General features: G+C 43.3%; 1 protein-coding gene across 2 annotated transcripts; it reads right to left on the bottom strand.

Annotated features, from left to right (window-relative positions):
• Positions 1-1,304: 1,304 nt before the first annotated feature.
• On the bottom strand, positions 1,305-18,901 carry LOC106847058 (zinc finger protein 558). Of its 2 annotated transcripts, none has more exons than XM_014866194.3 (9): positions 18,765-18,901; positions 17,939-18,029; positions 13,532-13,660; positions 12,129-12,254; positions 11,536-11,624; positions 10,770-10,896; positions 5,570-5,665; positions 4,984-5,066; positions 1,305-4,500 (listed from the first exon to the last, which is right to left on the bottom strand). In XM_014866194.3, exons 4-9 carry the CDS (start codon positions 12,157-12,159, stop codon positions 3,718-3,720), a joined length of 1,209 nt encoding a protein of 402 aa, XP_014721680.2. In that variant the 5' UTR covers positions 12,160-12,254; positions 13,532-13,660; positions 17,939-18,029; positions 18,765-18,901; the 3' UTR covers positions 1,305-3,717. The 2 variants fall into 2 exon arrangements, with proteins under 2 accessions (XP_014721680.2, XP_014721689.2); XM_014866203.3 differs by having other exon boundaries at positions 18,244-18,781.
• Positions 18,902-19,843: the final 942 nt, after the last annotated feature.

Below are 19,843 nucleotides of genomic sequence, written 5' to 3'. Positions count from 1 at the left end.
AATAGGCTGGTGGATGAGTGCTGACTGTTTGGGTTCGTATCTGGGCTCCACTATTTACTAGCCAGTGAGCTTGGTCAAGTATCATAAATGTACCATGCCAGTTTTCTCATCTGTAAAATGGGGACATTAACAGAACATACTTCTTAAGCTTATATTGACTACTCAGTAAATTAATATTCATAAGGCAGTTAGAAGAGTGCCTGGTATATGAGAAAGCCTTTATAAATGTTTGATCATTTATTAATGTATGGAAATACTTTGCTATGAAAAAATATGGCCCCTACATAAAAGGAATAATTCACAAGAAAATACCTAATCCTGTATGTACTTAGTTATGTTACATCCAAATATATAAAGAAAAATGACAGAATTACAAATAATAATTTGTTAATCCATAACTATAGTGGAATTCTTTAATATACACCCATCACTAAATTAGTTTGAGGAAAAAACCTTAATGTACACACTGTATCCCAAAACACAATTAGCTTGAATTAATGGGCACAGACGCTATAACCAAACTTTAGTGAACACACATTGTTTTCAAAGAAATAGGGAGCATTTATAAAATTTGACTAACAAATACGTTTACCAGCTAGATACTGCATTCAGCTGGACATTAACAGACCTCAAAACAAACCAAAAAAACCTTTGGCTTCAACCAGTTGGAGGTTACCTTTAATCACGTATGGAGAAGTCTAGGAATAAGCAGTCCAGAGCCGATACAGCAAATCAGAGGCTTTCAGGCAGCATATAGCATTGTGATTTTTTGCTGCACTGTGGTTTTTGTCATCATGATCAAAATACAGGTCTTCCAACTCTAGGCCTTGAGTCCACTTTGGAGAGAAAGAATGTGTGAGATGAACAGGAAACAGGAGAGGCGAACAAGCCAGATGATGTCCCCCCAGTGACTTCCACCTACTTCTCATGGCCAGCAGAGCGGGACAACACCTCTCCGGGCTTTAGGGTAGCCTCATAGATTGAATATTTTCACCAACATTTCAATACTGCTCAACAACTTGAACACAATATTTTTTTCTTTAAGTAAATAAGTCAGGGAGCATGGACCTTGGGAAAGAAGCTAAAAGTAACTACCATACTAGGATAGAAAGATAAAAAGAATCGACATCATAAAGTCCAAATACTTGACAAAAATGCCATTAAATTAGAAGTATACAGTAAGTATAGCCTAATTTCCATGAAGATAAACAAAATCACTCAGGAGATATTCAGAAATACCTTTTTGAATATGCAGTGTACTGATATTTTTAAAGAGTAAATGATAAACAAATTAAATACAAATCTATGTAACATAATTAAGGTTTATTTCGGGGTATAGCTATTGACAAATGCATTTACTAAAACAAAAAGACTGAAAATTAATGAGCTAGTGGTCCAACCTAAGGATTAGACACCACTAAAGGTAATCCCAACTCATAATGTCTACCCTTTTCATCCCCAGTTTATTTTGTGGCCACTCCGTGAAGAGCCGAGGCTGAGGCATGCCCATATTGACTACGTTCCTAGGATTCCCCTTCAGTCTAAGTTCCCAGGAGTCAACGGTAACAGGAGTCACTGAAAGATTTTCCAAAATTCACACACTCACAGGTTTTGCATTAAGAGAGAATTTCATATTTTTCTTAATGTAAGGGGTATCAGTAAAGGCATTCCCTCATGCTTTATAGTCACAAGTTTCTCTGCAGTGAATGATGGCTTCCCAATGAAAGGTTTTCCAATACTGACGACATTCAATGGGACCTTCTCTCCAGAATACTCATGTCTCTTAAAATTGAGAGGAAATACCAGGCTTTCCCATGGTAATTGCATTCAGAATATCTCACCTTCTTTTCCTCAGTAATTTGAACGCTTGTGCTGTAGGGTTTTCCACATTCCTTACACGAGTGTTCCTCCGTAGTGATTTCTCATGCGTGTTCTAAGGGATGAATGTCCCGAAGGCTTCTGCATTCTGATGATATTGATAAGGTTTTTCCCGTAGTGTGAATTGTCATGTGACTCCCTGGAGATATTGCTGAAGGCTCTCCTATAGCTACTGCATCCCTTGGGTTTCTCCTCGATACATAATCTTTCATGCACATTGGGGTGTGTCTGAACTGAAGGCTTACCATGAAGACTGCACTCATGAGGTTTCTCTCCAGAGGGAATTAACATGAGAGTTACTGAATGCTACTTCTCATCGAATAGATTGAAAGGATAGGGGTATGCCTTTCTTCAGTGATTTCATGGCAAGCTTCTCATATAGTTTCCAATGATTTCTGCCCCTGGGTATACCTTGTGTAGTTTCTTCTCACATTGTATCAGGATTGGCCTGTGTGACCAATACAATAATGGAAGAAGTGGTAACATGTCCTTCTGAGGCTAGGTCATAAAAGACAATGTGGCTTCTGCAATAGCTCTTCCTCAGACCAAATGTTTTGAGGAGAACCTGCTGCTACACCATAAAGATACTTAGCCCTGTGGAGAGCACTACATGGTAAGGAAATGAAGCTTCCCTCCCAACAACCAGCACTAACTTGCCAGCCATGTGTGAGCCATTTTGTGAGTGGACTCTTCAGCAATAAAGACTCAGGTGACGGTAGCTCCAGCTGACACCTTGACTGCAACCTCATGAGAGACCCTGAGCCAGAACTACATAGCTAAGCTGTTTCTGAATTCCTGACCTACAGAAATTGTGAGATAAGAAATGTATGTTGTTTGAAGCCACTAGTTTTGGAGGGAAATCTGTTATGCAGCAACAGATAACTTCTACACCTAGTGTGAGTTACCACAAGCTGGCTGAAGGATAAGATATCAATAAGTGCTTTCCCAGTTACTGTATTCAGTTCTAGGTAGTTTCACTGTAAGCATCTTCACCGTAAACATCTTTGCCACAAACATTTTCACGGCATAACTAATTGGCCGTAAGGCAATTTTGCCATAAAAGATGAAAGAACTGGTTGAAAAATAAGACATTTAAGTGTAAAGATACAAATAAAGGGACAAATAAGAGACTGTAAAGCCAGATTCCATACTATAGTAAAAAATATCAGTTTGCAAATCCTTCAGTAAACATAGTCGTCCCTCCTACATTTCCTATAGAACTTTGGAATGTCTATGAATGGCTATGTGACAATACTGCATTTCACAACACAATGCAAAGCTCAGTCACAAATATGCAACCTAGTATTTGGAAACTGATACCACTCTTAAGGAAAGAAGAAATTTTAGCAAAAAAGAAAGTACGATGCTGAACAAGGAGAACAAACTATGGTGTAGTAGCTTCATGGCAATACTGCACAAACAACTGATTTAATTTTGTGGATAGGTAAGCATTTGTCCTCCAAGGCTTTCGTTCATAGGATTATGCATATTTCTGTTTGCCTGTTGATTTGTCTCCTTGTAAGATATATATAGATATCTGTTATGCAGCAACAGATAACTTGTACACATAGTGTGAGTTACCACAAGCTGTCTGAGGGATAAGATATCGATAAGGGCTTTCCCAGTTATTGCATTCAGTTTTAGGTAGATATCTATATATATCTTACATATAAACTTGGCATTACCAAATTACCAAAAATGAAACCAAACTGTCAACCAGTTATTTTATCTTTTATGGCAAAATTGCCTTACAGCCAATTAGTTATGCAGCGAAAATACTTACAGCAAATATGTTTACAACAAAGATGATTACAGCAAAAACATCACACATGATTGTATTCATATCCACCTATTATGTATTCTCTTATGCACAGAAAGGTAAGAGTTAGTGGTGAAAGATTTCCCACAATGATTACATTCATACGGTTTTTCTCCAGTGTGAGTTCTTACGTGTTTCTTAACAGCTGAGAGATTATTAAAAGCTTTCCCACAGTTACTGCATTCATACGGTTTCTCCCCAGTATGAATTCTCTTGTGCACAGTAAGAGAAAAGCTACTGCTGAAGGATTTTCCACACTGATTACACTCATAGGGTTTTTCTCCAGTATGAGTTCTCATATGCTGTGTCAGATATGAGCTCTTCCTAAAGGTTTTCCCACAATCATGACATTCATAAGGCTTCTCCCCTGTGTGAATACTATTGTGCCCCGTAAGGGAGGACCTTGTGCTGAAGGCCTTTCCACACTGATTACATTCATGGTGATTCTCTCTTGTATGAATTCTCTTGTGGCTTTTGAGGTTACAACTAGTGCGGAAGACGTGAAAACACTGGTTACACTCATAGGGTTTTTCTCCAGTGTGAATTCTCACGTGCAATCTAAGGGATGAGGGATCATTGAAGGCCTTCCCACAGTCATTGCATTCATAGGGCTTCTCCCCATTGTGTATTCTCTTATGAATAGTAAGGTAAGATCTACTGCTGAAGGATTTGCCACATTGATTACAGTCATAGGGTTTTTCTCCAGTATGAATTCTCTTGTGCTGCGTAAGGTTAGATTTCGTGCTGAAGACTTTAAAACACTGATTACACTCATTGAGTTTCACTCCAAGATGACTTCTCCCCTGTTAATTAAGAGATTAATGATAATTGTAATTTATAATATTTTTAATATTCCATGCTATCATATGAATTCTCTCCCATGGATTTTGTCACATTATTAGAATTGATGCTCTGGTTATTTTCAGTGATTGTATATGGTTTCTGCCCAGTTTGAGCCCTTACAAATCAAAAATGATAGACGCTTATCATAATCACAAAGAATTTCCTGCTAAATTTACGACCACTTTATGTTTCAAACAGTTAATATCTGAGTCACATTTAAGGAAATATTCACCTGTGGAAACTCTTGGTGAAGAAATAAGTTTGGAGCTAGCCTACATTTTTCTCCAAGTTCCCAACAGTTTTACAGTATCTCTCCAGAGACATCATTTTCTCATGTGTAAATGATACTTTCCTTTAATTAATCTCCTGGTACTTTCGTGGCTTTTCTGACTTATGGAGTTCTCCTACAGTGGAAAACCAGAAATCACCTATGTTAGACTTACCGCTTTTACACCATTAGGATGTTCTTTTCTGAAAACACGCTTCTTAGGAGTTAACCATTTGGCCTTAAGTACAGTCTCCAAATCTGAAACAAATTGAAAAGAAATTTAAGTTGATGGATAAAAAAATAGTAAAGTTCAAACATGAGTAACAGCAGATTCTGAGGGATTAGGGTTTTTGAATTTGGCAATAAAAGGGATATGAGCATGTAAACTGTAGTTATTAAAAAAGGATTCTAGAAGGATTAAGATTGATCAGAGTTTTACCAAAGAAGGAATTATCAGGAATGCAAAGTAGGAAAGAATTAGACAAAGAGCTCATGCGAGCTTAAATTTAAACAAGAAAAAAAGACAAGTCTTTTTCTCCCTCTGAGTCCAAAGTAAAGTATAAGATGTTGAAGAGAAAGTTAAAAAGGAAAGTAAGAATGTACACGAGGAAGCTAATAGCAAATGTTCTTGGCCTTCTCTGTCAGAAAAAAGGCTATTTTACAAAGTTCCCTGATTGGCATTTCCTCATGTAAAACCCCCATGCCCCAAGTCACTGGCCAGAGCTATTTCCCACAAGGACCCCTAGCCACCTGGTGCTCACCTGGACAGGTGCCTGGGAGAATTCCTCTCTCCTCTGCCATCACTTTATCTTCTTGCTCCAACTGGGAGATCAGACTGGGTTTATCAACATGATACCCTACTCATGGAAAAAAGACATATATTGTAGGGATACTATGCAGATGACAAGGAACTCCACAAAACCAAAGCCAGCAATTCTGAAGATGGGTGAGTGTGACTTTCAGAGCAGTGAATATAGTAACTCTCAAGGAACAAAAATATAAGCATCCTCACTCAAGACCCAGGCGACAGGACATAAATAGTTCCAAAGTACATGCCCCAGTTTAAATATACACTTCAGAAGCTCTAAAGCTTTTAACCATGGAGAATATAAAGGAACACATGTTCAGTTCATGGGGAAGGCATCAGACAGAAAGCTCAGTGAGGGAGGGAACTATGTCTGTATCATTCACCACTGTATTCCTAAACCCCACACAGACCCAGGAACACAGACGTGCTTAATAAAGACCTGTGAGAAGTCAGGACAGTAAAAATTGTGGAATATTGAACTCCAAAAGTCCATCCCTTCACAAAACTGTGAATAAGCTGGCAAAAACTATCAGAATCAACTTGATTGGAACTCTGGAAACTTGTCAAAAGTTTGCAGCAACCATGAAAATGCTTAATTGGGAAAACCCAGTTCATAGTTTAAGTGAGGCTTGCCTCATCCTCAATTCCCTGCTTTGGACATTAGCTTGAAGATGATAGCCCTCATTCCTAGTATGAAAGGGCGCAGGATGGACCTTAATCTCAAACAACTGTGATTGATTGTTTTGACCCTTCTGAAGGTTTGGCTCAAAGGGCTTGTCTTTATCTAATTCCAGACTCTCCAAGGTCTGAGCTGGCTACCCAGTGGCCATGTGCTGAACACATTTAAAGGGAAATATATTAGCCACCACCATCCGAGGGAAGTGAAAACAGCAGAAGAAAACAAAAGACTAAACAAAATGCTTGGGAGGAAAAGTGTGGAATGAGATGTTTTGGGGAATTTTTGAACAGCTCCCTCATATTCCTTTGACTCTAGAAAGCCATGTGCACACCCAGGGTCGGGTGCATGCTCAGCAAGGACCTGAGAAGGCACTAAGGCTTCACCTTTGGCTGACCTTCAGGCTCTGCACAAGCAGGAAGTGAAGGCTAAGGCAGAGCTGGAAACTGCCTGGCTGATTCAGAAGGCATGCCCCTCTGTATATACAGAGCCCATCTGCAGAGACCAGGAGTGTTTTCCTTTTTGTTCCATGCATGCAACGAAATCTCTGACAAACCACGAGCTAACCATTAAGCTAACATAACAGAGTCTTCAGTGACCGGACACAACAAATATAGATATTACAATATTAGTTCAGAATATAACTAAACATACATACCACACCAACTATAACAAAGAACAACAACAAACCCGGGAGACGGGGAAAAATCTGATTCCATAATTGCCATATTATAATACTGCAAATGTCCACTTTTCAACAGAAAAGTTTTGAGGCAGGCAAAGAAACAAATGTATGGCCCATTACAGGAAAAAAAAAATTAGCAGAAACAGTCCATGAGGAAGCCTAAACATTGGACTTAATATACAAAGAATGTAAATCAACTATTTTAAAATTGTTCAAAGACCTAAAGGAAACCATAAACAAAGAACTAAAGGAAATCATAAGAATAAATTCTGATCAAATAGAAAACATGTTATAGATATACAAATTAAGAACAAACAACATGAGGTTTGGAGTTGAAAAGTACAGTAACTTAAGTGAAAAATTCAGAAGAACAGTTCATCAGCAGATTTGAGCCGACAGAAGAAAGAATCAATGACCATGAATACAGGACGATTTGTCTTACCTAGTCTGAAGAAGACAAAGAAACAGAGAAATAAAACAATTTGAGCAGAGCCTAAAACACCTGCAGGATACCATCAAACATGCCAGACGCACACCTTATGGGAGCTTCTGAAGGAGAGAAGAGAATGAGGTAGAAAGAATATTTGAAAAAATAATGGCTAAAAGCTGCCTAAAATTTGGTGGAAGATACAAATGTACACAACCAAGAAGCTTAACAAACCCAAAATAGGTTAAAGAGAAAGAGACAGAGATTATTAGGACATCTATCCTGTAAGAAATGCTGATGAGAGACTTGTGGCTGAAATGAAATGGCAACGGATATTCCTCAAATCTACACAAAGAAATAAAGAACACTGATAAAGGAAAATACATGGGTGAATATAAATGTCAATAACAATCAGTTACTTATTTTTGGCTTGTTAACTCCTCTATTTTTCCTATATGATTTAAAAGATAAATGCTTAAACCAATAAATCTATGTTAATGGGCACATAATGTATAAAGATGTAATTTGTGACAAAGCAATTTAAAGCGGGGGGGGCAGCCATATAGGAGCAAAATTTTTGTATGCTTTTGAAACAAAGTTGCTTTTAAATCAAAATACTTTGGTATAAATTAAAGTGTTAATTGTAGTCCCCAGGACAACCACTAAAAAAAGTAACCAAAAAACAAAAAGAAATGAGAAGGGAATCAAAATATTCCCCTAGAAAATACCTAATACAAAAGTCAATAATAACGGAAGAATTGAAGAACAAAATTGAATGACATGTAGAAAGCAAATAACAAAATGGCACAAGCAGGTCTTTCTTTATTCAGAAATTACCTTACATGCAAGAGGATGAATCTGTCCAATGAAACGGCAGATTTTGGAGGAATGGATTGAAAAATAATCCAATTATATACTATCTGTGAGAGACTCAGTTTACACCTAAAGATACTAATAGATCGGCGGTCAATAGATGGAAACAGATATTCCATGAAAACAGCAGCCAAAAGAGAGAGTGTAGCTATATTAATTTCAGGCAAAATAGACTTTAAGACAAAAATTGTTATAAGACACAAAGAAAGATATTTAATAAAAAAGTTTATGTCTATAAACAATATAACGTTTCTAGACATATGTGTACCTAACAACATAGCTCCAAAATATATAAATTTAAAAATGACAGAATTGTATGGAGGAATAGAGAGTTTTATAATAATAGTTGCAGGCTTCAACATCCCACTTTCAATAATGAGTAGAACAACTAGTCTGAAAAGCAACAAGGAAACAAAGGACTTAAACAATCCTATAAACTAACTAGACCTAACAGACATATAAAATACTCCACCAGCAACAGGATACACACTCACCTCAAGTGCACATGAGACATCCTCTAAACTAGACCGTATGTGAGACCACAACACAAATCCAAATACATTTAAAAACAATGAAATCATACAAAGTATCTTCTCTGACCACAACAGAATCAAATTAACAATGAGTAACAGAAGGCTATGTGTCAAAAAACTTAATATTGTTAAGATGACAATACTAACCAAAGCGATCTACAGATTCAACGCAATCACTATCAAAATTCCAACCGCTATTTTGCAGAAATGGTAAGTTGACCCTAAAATTCATATGGAATTGCAAGAGTTCCTGAATAGACAAAATAGTCTCAAAAAAGAACAACAAATAGGAGAATTCACACGTACTAATATGAAAACTTACTACAAAGCAAAGGTAAGGAAGACAGTGTGGTGCTGGCACACGGACAGACATATAGATCAATGGAACAGAATTTAGTGTACATAAACTCATGTGTCTATGGTCAAATAATTTTCAACAGGGTGCCAAAACAATGCAATGGGGAAAGAATAATGTCTCCTACAAAAGTGCGGGGACAACAGGATATACACATGCTAAAGAATAAAGCTGACACTTTCTCCAAACCATATACAAAATTAACTCAAAATGGATTAAAGACTTCATTAAAGAGCTAAAGCTAGGAAATTCTTAGAAGAAAACATAGGGATAAATCTTCATGACCTTGGATTTGGCAATAATTTCTTAGGTATAACACCAAAAGCACAAGCAAAAAAGAAAAATAGATAAATTATAATTTTTGTGTGTCAAAGCACACTATCAGGAAAATGAACAGATACCACGGAATGGGAGAAATTATTTGCAAATCATATTTTGGATAAGGGTCTAATATTCATAATATATAATGAACTTTTCCAACCCAAGAACAAAAAGATAAACCATTGAATTAAAAAATGGGCAAATGACTTGAATAGACATTTCTCCAAAGATATACAAATAGCCACCAAGTACATGACAAGATGCGCAATGCAATTAGTCATAAGGGAAATGCAAATCAAAACAACGAGATACCACTTCATATCCTCGAGGATGTGTATAATCAAAAATCCAAATGTCAGGGCCGGCCCGGTGGCGCAGTGGTTAAGTTCGCACGTTCTGCTTCTTGGCAGCCCGGGGTTTGCTGGTTCGGATCCCGGGTGCGGACATGGCACCGCTTAGCAAAAGCGATGCTATGGTAGGCGACCCACGTATAAAGTAGAGGAAGATGGGCATGGATGTTAGCTCAGGGCCAGTCTTTCTCAGTAAAAAGAGGAGGATTGGCATTAGTTAGCTCAGGGCTAATCTTCCTCAAAAAAAAAAAAACCAAAATGTCGGGGAAGATGTGGAGAAATTGGAACCCTCAAAACGCTAAACACAGTCATATATGACCCAGCATTCCACTCCTAGACATAGACCCAAGAGAAGTGAAAACAGATGTTTAAACAAAAGCTTGTAAACAAATATTCATAGCAGCATTATTAATAGCAGCCAGTAAGTGGAAAACACCCAAATGTTTATCAACCAGTGAACAGATAAACAAAATGTGGAATATGCATACAACGGAATATTATTCAGTCATAAAAGGGGATAAAGAACTGGTGCATCCTACAACATAGCTAAACCTTTAAAACATTACGTTGCTTGAAAGAAGCCAGACATAAAGAATCACATATTTTATGATTCCAGCAATATGAAATGTTCTGAATAGGAAAATTCATAGAGACAGAAAGCAAATTAGTGGTTGCGAGCAGTGAGTGGGGTAGGTGACATGTATTGGCCACTTAATGGGTAGACGCTTCCCTTAGGGGTGATGACAATGTTCTGAAATTAGATAGTGTTGATGGTTGCTCAACACTGTGAATCTATCAAAAGCCACTGCACTGGATACCCTAAAATGGTTAAAATGGGGAATTTCCTGTTCTGTGAATGTTATAAGAACTAAAAAAAAAAAAAGCCTTGCTACCTGAGTCAATAAATAAACGCAGGAACAATGTCAGGCTTACCAAGCGATGCGAGGTTCCTGCAGTTCTCCAGCATTACGTCCCTGTACAGGGTTCTCTGCGAAGGGTCCAGCAATGCCCACTCATCCGGAGTGAACTCCACGGCCACGTCCTCCAAGGTCACCAAGTCCTAAACCACCACAAAGATCATGGCTTAACCATGACCCCTCCACCAAAGTGGACAGGAAAAAGGCCGAGGATGACAGAACTGGGGAGGAGGAACCCACAGCACAAGGTTTCCACACAGGTGCTGATCTCTGCTCTCATTTGCATCCAGGCTCAACCCTCACTGCTCATCTCCTGTCCAGTTCTGCCCACTCCCAACGTTAAATGCACCTCTAACACATACGTGATACTCTTCCAATGAGGCTGTGAAATCCTGCAATCTAACTTCCCTCAGTGTCCAAGGTTGAACATAGGCCTGGGACATTGCAGAAATCAGAGAAATACTTGGTAAAGTATGAATGATTCCCCGATAGCCATCATCAAGTGCTTGAGTTTAGGACACAGTCATGTCCTTCCTTAGCTTCCACTTAAAACTCTTAGCAGAACTTGATGTAGATAGTGACCCTGGAGGAAGCTTTGCAATGTAATAAACGTTGGTATCTACTGACAATGACGGGGTAGCCCCACACCCTCCATCAGATGCCCAGAGACCCTGGGATGCCTGAAGACCTGGTTGGCTGTGAGGCTCTAGGTCGTTGAAAGATAACAAAAGCAACTTTTGATCAAAGGAATAATGATTTGGAGAAAGGAATATCTGGCTCACCGGTAACCAGCTTGTCAGGAAGCCACGAACGAACCCTTCCTCCTCTGTGCATCCTTTTTGAGGAGAGGCTGGGTACAGGGGAGACTGAGCTGGGGAAAGAGGAATGAGTCACAAGAATCCAGGGTTGCTCTAGGTTCTAGCACTCACACATCTGGAGGCTTCGCCAACCTACCTGGGACTGAACACGGCCCAACACTAACACACACAGCTTTCATTAAGAAACCAGAACACAGTCCTGTCTTACTCAGGGCCAGGAAATAGGAACGAGGGTCTTCCTGCACTTGAGGAAGAATTATTTTCATTTCACAGACAAGGAAATGAAAATTCAAAGGGACATCACATTATTTTATCGTTTAATAAAGAAGGCATTAGAGGTAGAATCCCAAAGCTCCCACACACTCACCACACAGGTGACACCTCCACAGACACTCAATCTCCAAACTCCCACATCCCCAAAAGCACCCAATTGCATACCAGTGACCTCTGGGCTCCACTCCCGCCTCTCCTGCTCAGCCCCCTCCCCTGTGCCTGTTCTGTGGTGCAGGGGCCTTCAGCACCTGGACTCTCAGGGCTGTGAGGACCCAAGAACTTACCACAAGTGGGGGACAGAACCATGGCCGCCATCCTGTGATGAAGGCGCTAAATCTTCCTGACCAACAGGGCAGTGGAGAACCAGGACACTCCTCCTCTTGTCCCCACGGAGCACTCAGGACAGGGCTCTGGAATAAAAGGGAAAATAGAAAGTCTTCTCAGCCTCTCTCCCTCTCCAGGCTCCTGAGGACAAATCTGTCTTAGCCTGTCCATCATGTCCTCCTTCAAAGGTGATATATTTAATACTGGGCCCTGCCTTTGCTTAGCAGATTCTGAACTCAGGGCCATGTGATGGCAAAACTTGTCTTATTCTGTCCCCAGTGGTACGACCAATACATTACTGCTCCCCCCACTTTAAGTCCTTGCTTCCCTGAGTCTCGGGTCACATTCTTCCCATCCACGTGGTTGTCACAATCACAGACTCAGCTACAAAGCCTGTTCGCTGAGACTTTGGCACCTGACTCCCATCATTCTTGTGACCTCCAGTTCCATGTCATTGGATGGCAGCAGAGTCATGAGGATGACTCTCACAGCATTAGGAGTTTGTCCCTACTCCACCATGGCCACACATTTCCATGGGCACCACCCCAGGCTTTGTCATCACCTGACACTATTCCACCATCTAGAACAATAGTTCAGAAATTTCTCTCTCTGAATACAACTTCCTAAATTTCTACCTTCTTCACTCATTTTTCCCTCTCACTACGTGTTCTCCACACAAAGGCTCCAGTCTGCCCACTCTCCTACTTTCTTGTCCATCTACCACCTTCTCTCTTCACTTCATACTTGTCAAACTCCAACTGTAATGTCTCTCATTTCAAAATATTTCCTTATCCCTACCCCCTACATTCACTCCAGCCCAAGAGAACTCCAACCAGGCAGGATTGCAATCATCTGCCTGCTCCATGGCAACATTTGGGCAGACCAACCTGCACAAGAGCTGTCACCTTGCCACCTCTAGAAAAACATGGTCTCCAACACGCAAAGAGCCCTTGACCCTGCAGGACAATCCTACAAGTCCATGGAGCTCCGTGTTCATTAAACCTTCTCCAATGTCTCTAATCTCACACATGCTCACCTTTTCCCTCTCTGCTAACCAGCTTCCCAAACAGCCCTCAATAATCCCAGCCTCTTGGTGTCTCACCTTTGTGAGTCCCCCAGAAACAGTGAATTAGGGTTGACCTGTGTGATCACTAGACTACTGCAGAGGTGACAGTGGGCGACTTTGGGGCTAGGTCCTAGAAGGCGCCGTAGCTTCTGCTGGTTTGGACTGCTTGCTCTAGGGACAGACCATGACACTGTTTCAGGGACACTCAAGCAGCCCTGTGGAGAGACCTCCATGGAGGGGAACTGAGGCCTCCCTCCAACAGCCAGCACCTACCTGACAGCCACGCGAGTGAATTACCTTGGAGGTGAGTCCTTCAGCACCAGTCGAGCCTTCAGATGACTGCAGTCCCAGCGGATATCCTCCTGCAACTTCATCAATGTCCTGAGCCAGAACCTTTCAGCGAAGCCCGCCTGAACTCCAAAAGCACTAACAGTGTGAGAGGTGACACATGATTATTGTTGTTTTAAGGCGCTAGGGTTTGGGGGAATTTGTTAGGCAGCAGTAGATAAGGACGAATACACCCTGACTTTCAGCAGATGGTCCTGCATCCTACTTCTCAAAGCAAGCATCCAGAGAAGGAAGCCACTTTCCTGTCTTGTCACCAAAACAACCACCCGCACCATGGTTTCCTCCCTCTCCTGTTAGAAACCAGGAGCCATCTCCCTTCTCTGTAAGGCCGTGCTCTGCGGCTCTGTTCTGTGCTCCATCCCACCTGCCTTTTTAAGAGCTGTACAGCATTACTGATCTCTTGCCTACCTTTTCCCTTCCAGCTCTCTCACTCTACTGGACCCTTTAACCCATGAGTCCAACCTGATGCAGGATTTGTAGTAGTGAAATAAATCTATCCTAACAGCATAGTTTTCTTTCTAGTTACTGTCCAGTTTCTCTCCTTCGACACAAACTGTTTATTCTCTGTGTCATTTCCTCATGTCCCATTCATTCCCCAATACAGTATAATTTGGTTTCCACCACTGCCATTTCAAGGATAATACACTTGGTAGAATCACCAATGATCTTAGTCACAGAACAGAGATGTAGACTGCAACTACACTGACATCATTTCTCATCTGTCAGATCAACAAAGACTTGGTGGGCTGAATCTTTTATTGGCCAGGCCATATGGAAAGGCCTTGTCATACACTGCTGGGGTAAAACTCAGCAGGAGATATGTCAATGTCAACGAAATGGAAAAACATTTACCCTGTCCCTGTCAACTGCACTACCAGGACTCTGCCTGAGAGATACAAAAATACTAAAAGACATGAGTGAGATTATTCCCTGTGGCCTTATTTATAATATGGAAGGACTGGAAACAACATAAATGACCATCAACAGGGAATCAGTTCAATAAACTATGAGACAGCCACATAATGAAGAAACAAGCACACAAAAAGGAAAGAGAAGATCTGTAGGTATTCTTATCTCCAATAAATTTAAGTGAAAAAAATCAAGGTACAAAGCCGTCTCTATGGACTGTGTCCTTTTTAAAAGAAGGGAGGTCTCCTTTCCCTGGAGTCACAGAATAAAATGTAACTCCAGAAAACTGGCTTCTTGAGGTCTTTCTGCATGTCCTCCCTCCACCCCAAAGATAAAAGCAATAAAGGGTGTGAGTGGGACAGGGAAGGGAACACTGGACACTAAGAGTGAGTTTGGAGCAGGTGGAAAAAAAGAGTTGCAAGGAGTCTTTGACTCCTTGGCCTGTGTGATAGACACATTTCAAGTGTGCAGTAGCCACATGCGGCTAGTGGGTACCACATTGGACGGAGCAGAAGTGTACAGCATTTCTGTCATCACTCAAAGTTCTGTTGGGCAACACGGGTATAGAATGGTCCATCCTCTGTGACCCTCTTTCCCTCGCCCCAAAGATGTCCATATTCTAATCCTTAGGACCTGTGAATATGTGACCTTACAAGGCAAAAGGGATTTGACAGATGTGATTAAGGTAAGGATCTGGAGATGGGAGATGACCCTGGATTATTGGGGTGGGGCCAATGTTACACAAGGGTCCTTATAAGAGGAAGGCAGGAGGCCCAGGGTCAGAGAAGGAGATGTGATGAGGGAAGCAAAGGTCAGAGAAAAAGAGAGATTTGAAGATGCTACGCTGCTGGCTCTGAGGATGGAGGAAGGAGCCACAAGCCAAGGAATAAAGGCAGCCTTTACACGATGGAAAAGGTGAGGAAATGGATTCTCCATGAAAGCCTCCAGAAGAAACACAGCCCTGTGGATCCATTAAGGACTTCTGACCTCCAGAACTGCAGGAGAATAAATTTCTGTTGCTCTAAGCCATGAAGTTTGTGGTAATTTGTTACAGCTGCCACGGGAAACTAATTCAGCGTCTCCCATCAACCCTCCTGAGCCGGGGTGTGAGTCCAGTGGACATGGACACCTGCTGCAGAGCTGCTCTCCCCTCGGCAGGTGGAGGAGGTCTCCTTTCTCCCACCAGGGACCCGATCTGCAGTTAGGAAGTTATAGTCACTGAGCCAACAGAGAGGAAGGCTGGGATCCAGCCAGCTCACTGGGCCCCCAAGACGAGAGCAGACGGAGAAGAGGCCTGGGACACTTTCAGGCCTCAAGGACCCCTTCAAGGTCTTTGGAAGCTGAATCCCATAGTAGGGCAGGAGGGGTCTCTGTTCAGTGTACAGAGTGACAGCTGCCCCCCTGGATATGCTGCAGCTGGAAGAGGGTCACAGAGGATGGACCATTCTATACCTGTGTTGCCCAACAGAACTTGAAGTGATGATAGAAATGCTGTACACTTCTGCTCCATCCAATATGGTACCCACTAGCCACATGTGGCTACCGCGCACTTGAAATGTGGCTAGGGTGACTGAGCAAACAAATTTCTAATTATATGTTTCATTGGTACAACTGAAATAGCTACAAGTGGCTACTGACTACCATGGTAGACAGGGAAGCCCTAGACACACTGAGGCCTGACTTCCTTTAGGATGTGAAGGAGGGACTTGTGAGTGGCAAAGTGGCGAAAAAACATGGACCTGGGTGAGGGGGATGCCTGCAGGGTTGCATGGACAGCAGCTAGGAGCACAGTCAGTGCCCTGTGCCATCTGACAAATGCACCCATTAAAGTATTGTTACCTTCTCTCAGTGCTAAACGCCAAGGTCTTTTTTTTCTAGCTCTTTCCTACTCCACAGCCATCATCCAGGCCTAGGGAACAATCACTTTATTTCTAATCTTCTTCCCAACCCCTCCCATCTTGCCTCTTAAGTCTTCATTCTTAACCCTAAAGTCCATTTTAACCCACGTGCTTTGACCAAATGCTAGTCACGTCATCCTTCTGCTCCCCGCTCTCCAGCGTCTTCCCACTGGTCTTAGAGCAGAGTCCACGGCCATGCCTGATCTGGTCCTGCCTGCCCCCCTCGCCTGTCTGACTCACACCCCTCCCCTGTGTTGACTCCCTTCAATCATCCCTCTTCTCAGGGCATGGACACACCAGGCTCTCTGCTTCAGAGTTGTTGTCACATAGGTCCCTCTGCCTGAAAGGCTCTCTTGAACACACTCCCACACCCTCACTCCAGGCTAACCCTCCAACTACCTAAATCCAGTCCCAAATCTAGCTCTCAAGCCAAATGTCAGTCCTTCTCAAGAGGGCTTTTCTGTCCCCTCAGGCTGCGTCCTCTTGTGCCAAGCTCCACATCACCTGGCAGTTGGCCCAGGGCCTGGCTCATGGAGATGATGAGCCATCCTGGTTTGTCTAGGACTGTCCTGGTTTGAACACTAAATGTCCTGTGTCTCAGCAAACCCCTCAGTCCTGAATAAACGAGGACGGTTGGTCACCATAAATTGTGCACTCAAAGAATATCAATTACATGACAAGCACACATTCCCCTCAAGAATGTCCCAGGAAAGCTAGAATGAGAAAGACACACACACCCACACTCACAATTAGTAGAAGCCAACAATTAAATATAAAATTACTTAACATCATTCCCTGCAATGTCAATCACCAGACTGTCATTTCAGAAAAGTTTCAAGAAACAAAGTCAATTCCCTGTAGAAGGCAAGGTGCAGCGGACACTCTGTTTGCAGACTAGTCCCGACCCTTCAATCTACAAGGTGTCGCTTAACATTCCTCCAGAAGATGCAAAATCTCACAAAGAATAAAAAATTACTTGCTCAAAATACATCTGGTTGCTGGTCAATTCCATTTTAAAGTTCTGTTACTAATATAAAGAAGTTAAAAATCATCTTTTTCCTCCGGTGCCCCTCTATTTTGAATCTTTGTGGAGGATTGAAAGGGCTTTAGAAGTCAAGCTGAATGAGCCTGAGGAATGCTGCTCAGTATTCCTGCCAATATTTAACGGGTTGTCTTGTAACACTACATAAACACAGAAAGCATTTACATATTTATATTACATATAAAATCCTGACATTTTGAATATGATGGAATGCAAGTACATCTATAGTTCTCTACTGCACACGTATTTGCAGTTATTTGCATGTTTGTTTAACATGTTATCTGCATATAACTGTATTTTCTGAATTGTTGACACAGACAGAACCACACACACTTTACTATCTTTCCCCTGAATATGATCCATCAAACATCAAGAACTTTTCCTAAGACACCCTCCCTCTTAGTGACTCCTCGTGTTGACACCCCGAGCCCAGGAAAGCCCACAGGCAGCTCTTCTGCACAGCGGGGGCTGCTGGAACCTGCTGGAACGAGTCCACGCGGCGCTCACCTGTTCACACAGAAATCCACGATCAGCGAGGACAGGCGGACCTTGAGCCTGGTTTCAACTCAAACCTGAGCTCCATGGATGCTTTTCTTGTCTGAGGGGAAAAAGTACAAAGAGTGCTTTTGAGGCCTTTTATAGGGTGATGACAGTTGCTAGAGGGAGAGAACACCCCATTCACTTTTCGTGTTTGTATTTACTGATTTAACGGTAACTGTTGGCTGTGACTGGCTTTCCCTGACTCCTATCCAGCCCCATGCTCCCCCAGACGGCAGAAAGCAGCCCCGTGCTGTGTGCATTTCCCTTCTCACCTCACTAGGCTTGACAGAGAGTTTTTGGTGTCTCCAGACCCTTGAAACAAGCTTGTCACTTAGGGGCCCTGTAAGTGACTCGGCTGACTTGTGAACAGTTTTCACAGTTCGTTCAGGGCTCGGGAGAGTCTAAGGCCCTGGGGCAGGGTTTCCCACCCTCGGCACTGCTGACATTTGGGCCAGATAATTCTGCGTCGTGGGCCGTCCTGTGCCGTGGAGGATGCGGAGCAGCATCCCCGGCCTCCGCCCTCCAGGTGCCAGGAGTCCCGATTTGTAACAACCCAAACAACGCCTCCAGACGAGGCTAAAAGCCCCCGGGGCAAATCCCACGGAGGACGGGGACGGGGACGGTGAGGAGGGGATGGTGGCGCCCGGAGGAAACAGCAGCTCCGGCGACCTGAGCGAACAGCCCGGGGGAAACGGGGCTCCGGGGCGACGGAGGACGCCGGGCCCTGACGGGGCTGCCCCGGCCCAGACCCCTCCCTGGACCCCGATCAGAGCCCAGCCCGGCCGCCACTCACCGCGTCCCGCCCCTTATGCCGCACGTCCACGGGAATCCCGTCCGCGCCGAGAAAACGGCAGACACCGAGCAGAACCACCCGGGTCCTCCCACGGCTTCCGCTTCCGGTCTCGGGCGAGCGGCACTGCGCTTCAGGTTCCGGTCTCGGGCGGGCCTACCCGGGAGAGGCGTTTGGGGGTTCCGGGTTGAGGCGGCGGGGCGGGGCGGGGCGGGGCGGGGCGGGGCTACGCACCGCAGCCTGGAGGCGGTGTCCAGTTTCCTTAGTGAGTGGAAGGGTCGGTCTCGGGCTAGGTCCGCACTAGTGACGGGGACCAGCTCTAGGGTCTGTGGGTGGAAACCAGCTCTGAGGGTGGGGATCATTGTATGGGCGACACCACGTCTGGAGGGCTGGGTTGTGGGAAGGGCTCAGTTCCATGGGCGGGGCTGTGGGAGAAGGGTAGCTTTAGGGGCGTGGCTGTGGGCGGGGACCCGGCTTGAGGGCGGGGCCTGCAGGTAGGCTGTGCTGTGGCGGGAGAATTGTGGCGGGGGTGGGACCGTGGGCGGAGATTCGGTCTAGGGGCAGGGCTGTGTGAGGGGACCTGTTTCGGGGCTGGGACTGTGGTCCTTACAGGGCCTGGGGGCGCGGCTAGAGTCGAACGGGAGACGGTGGGCGGAGACCAAGCCAGCGGCGGTGATAAGGCGGGGGTGGGGCTGGAATAGAGTATTGGGTGGGAGAGTGGGAGGGAATCAGCTCGAGGGCCGGGGCTGGAGGCGGGGCTTTCCGGGGACGCCCCCCCCCCCCCCCGCCAGACTGTACAGCGGGCAGGATGCTTAACAACTTTGTTTCAGTCTTTTCTCCGCGTTCACTCAGCCTGACACAGCCCAACAGAACCCCATGTCCATATTTGGAATTTTAAAATTTTTGTGCATGTTTGCTCTTCTTAATTTCTTTAAAAAATTGGTTCCATATATTCACATTTCTCTACCACTTGCTGACCCAAGCCAGTAAATAAGGATCTTACGCTATTTAATTTAAAAATTTTGGAGGGGAGGGAACTACATTATAGATAAAACATATAAGAAAACTTCAAAAAGTAATAC

Source organism: Equus asinus, chromosome 20 (assembly GCF_041296235.1).
Source record: "Equus asinus isolate D_3611 breed Donkey chromosome 20, EquAss-T2T_v2, whole genome shotgun sequence".
NCBI lineage: Eukaryota > Metazoa > Chordata > Mammalia > Perissodactyla > Equidae > Equus > Equus asinus.
Note: the sequence above shows the minus strand (reverse complement) of the source record. Positions and strands in the feature narration are given on the sequence as shown.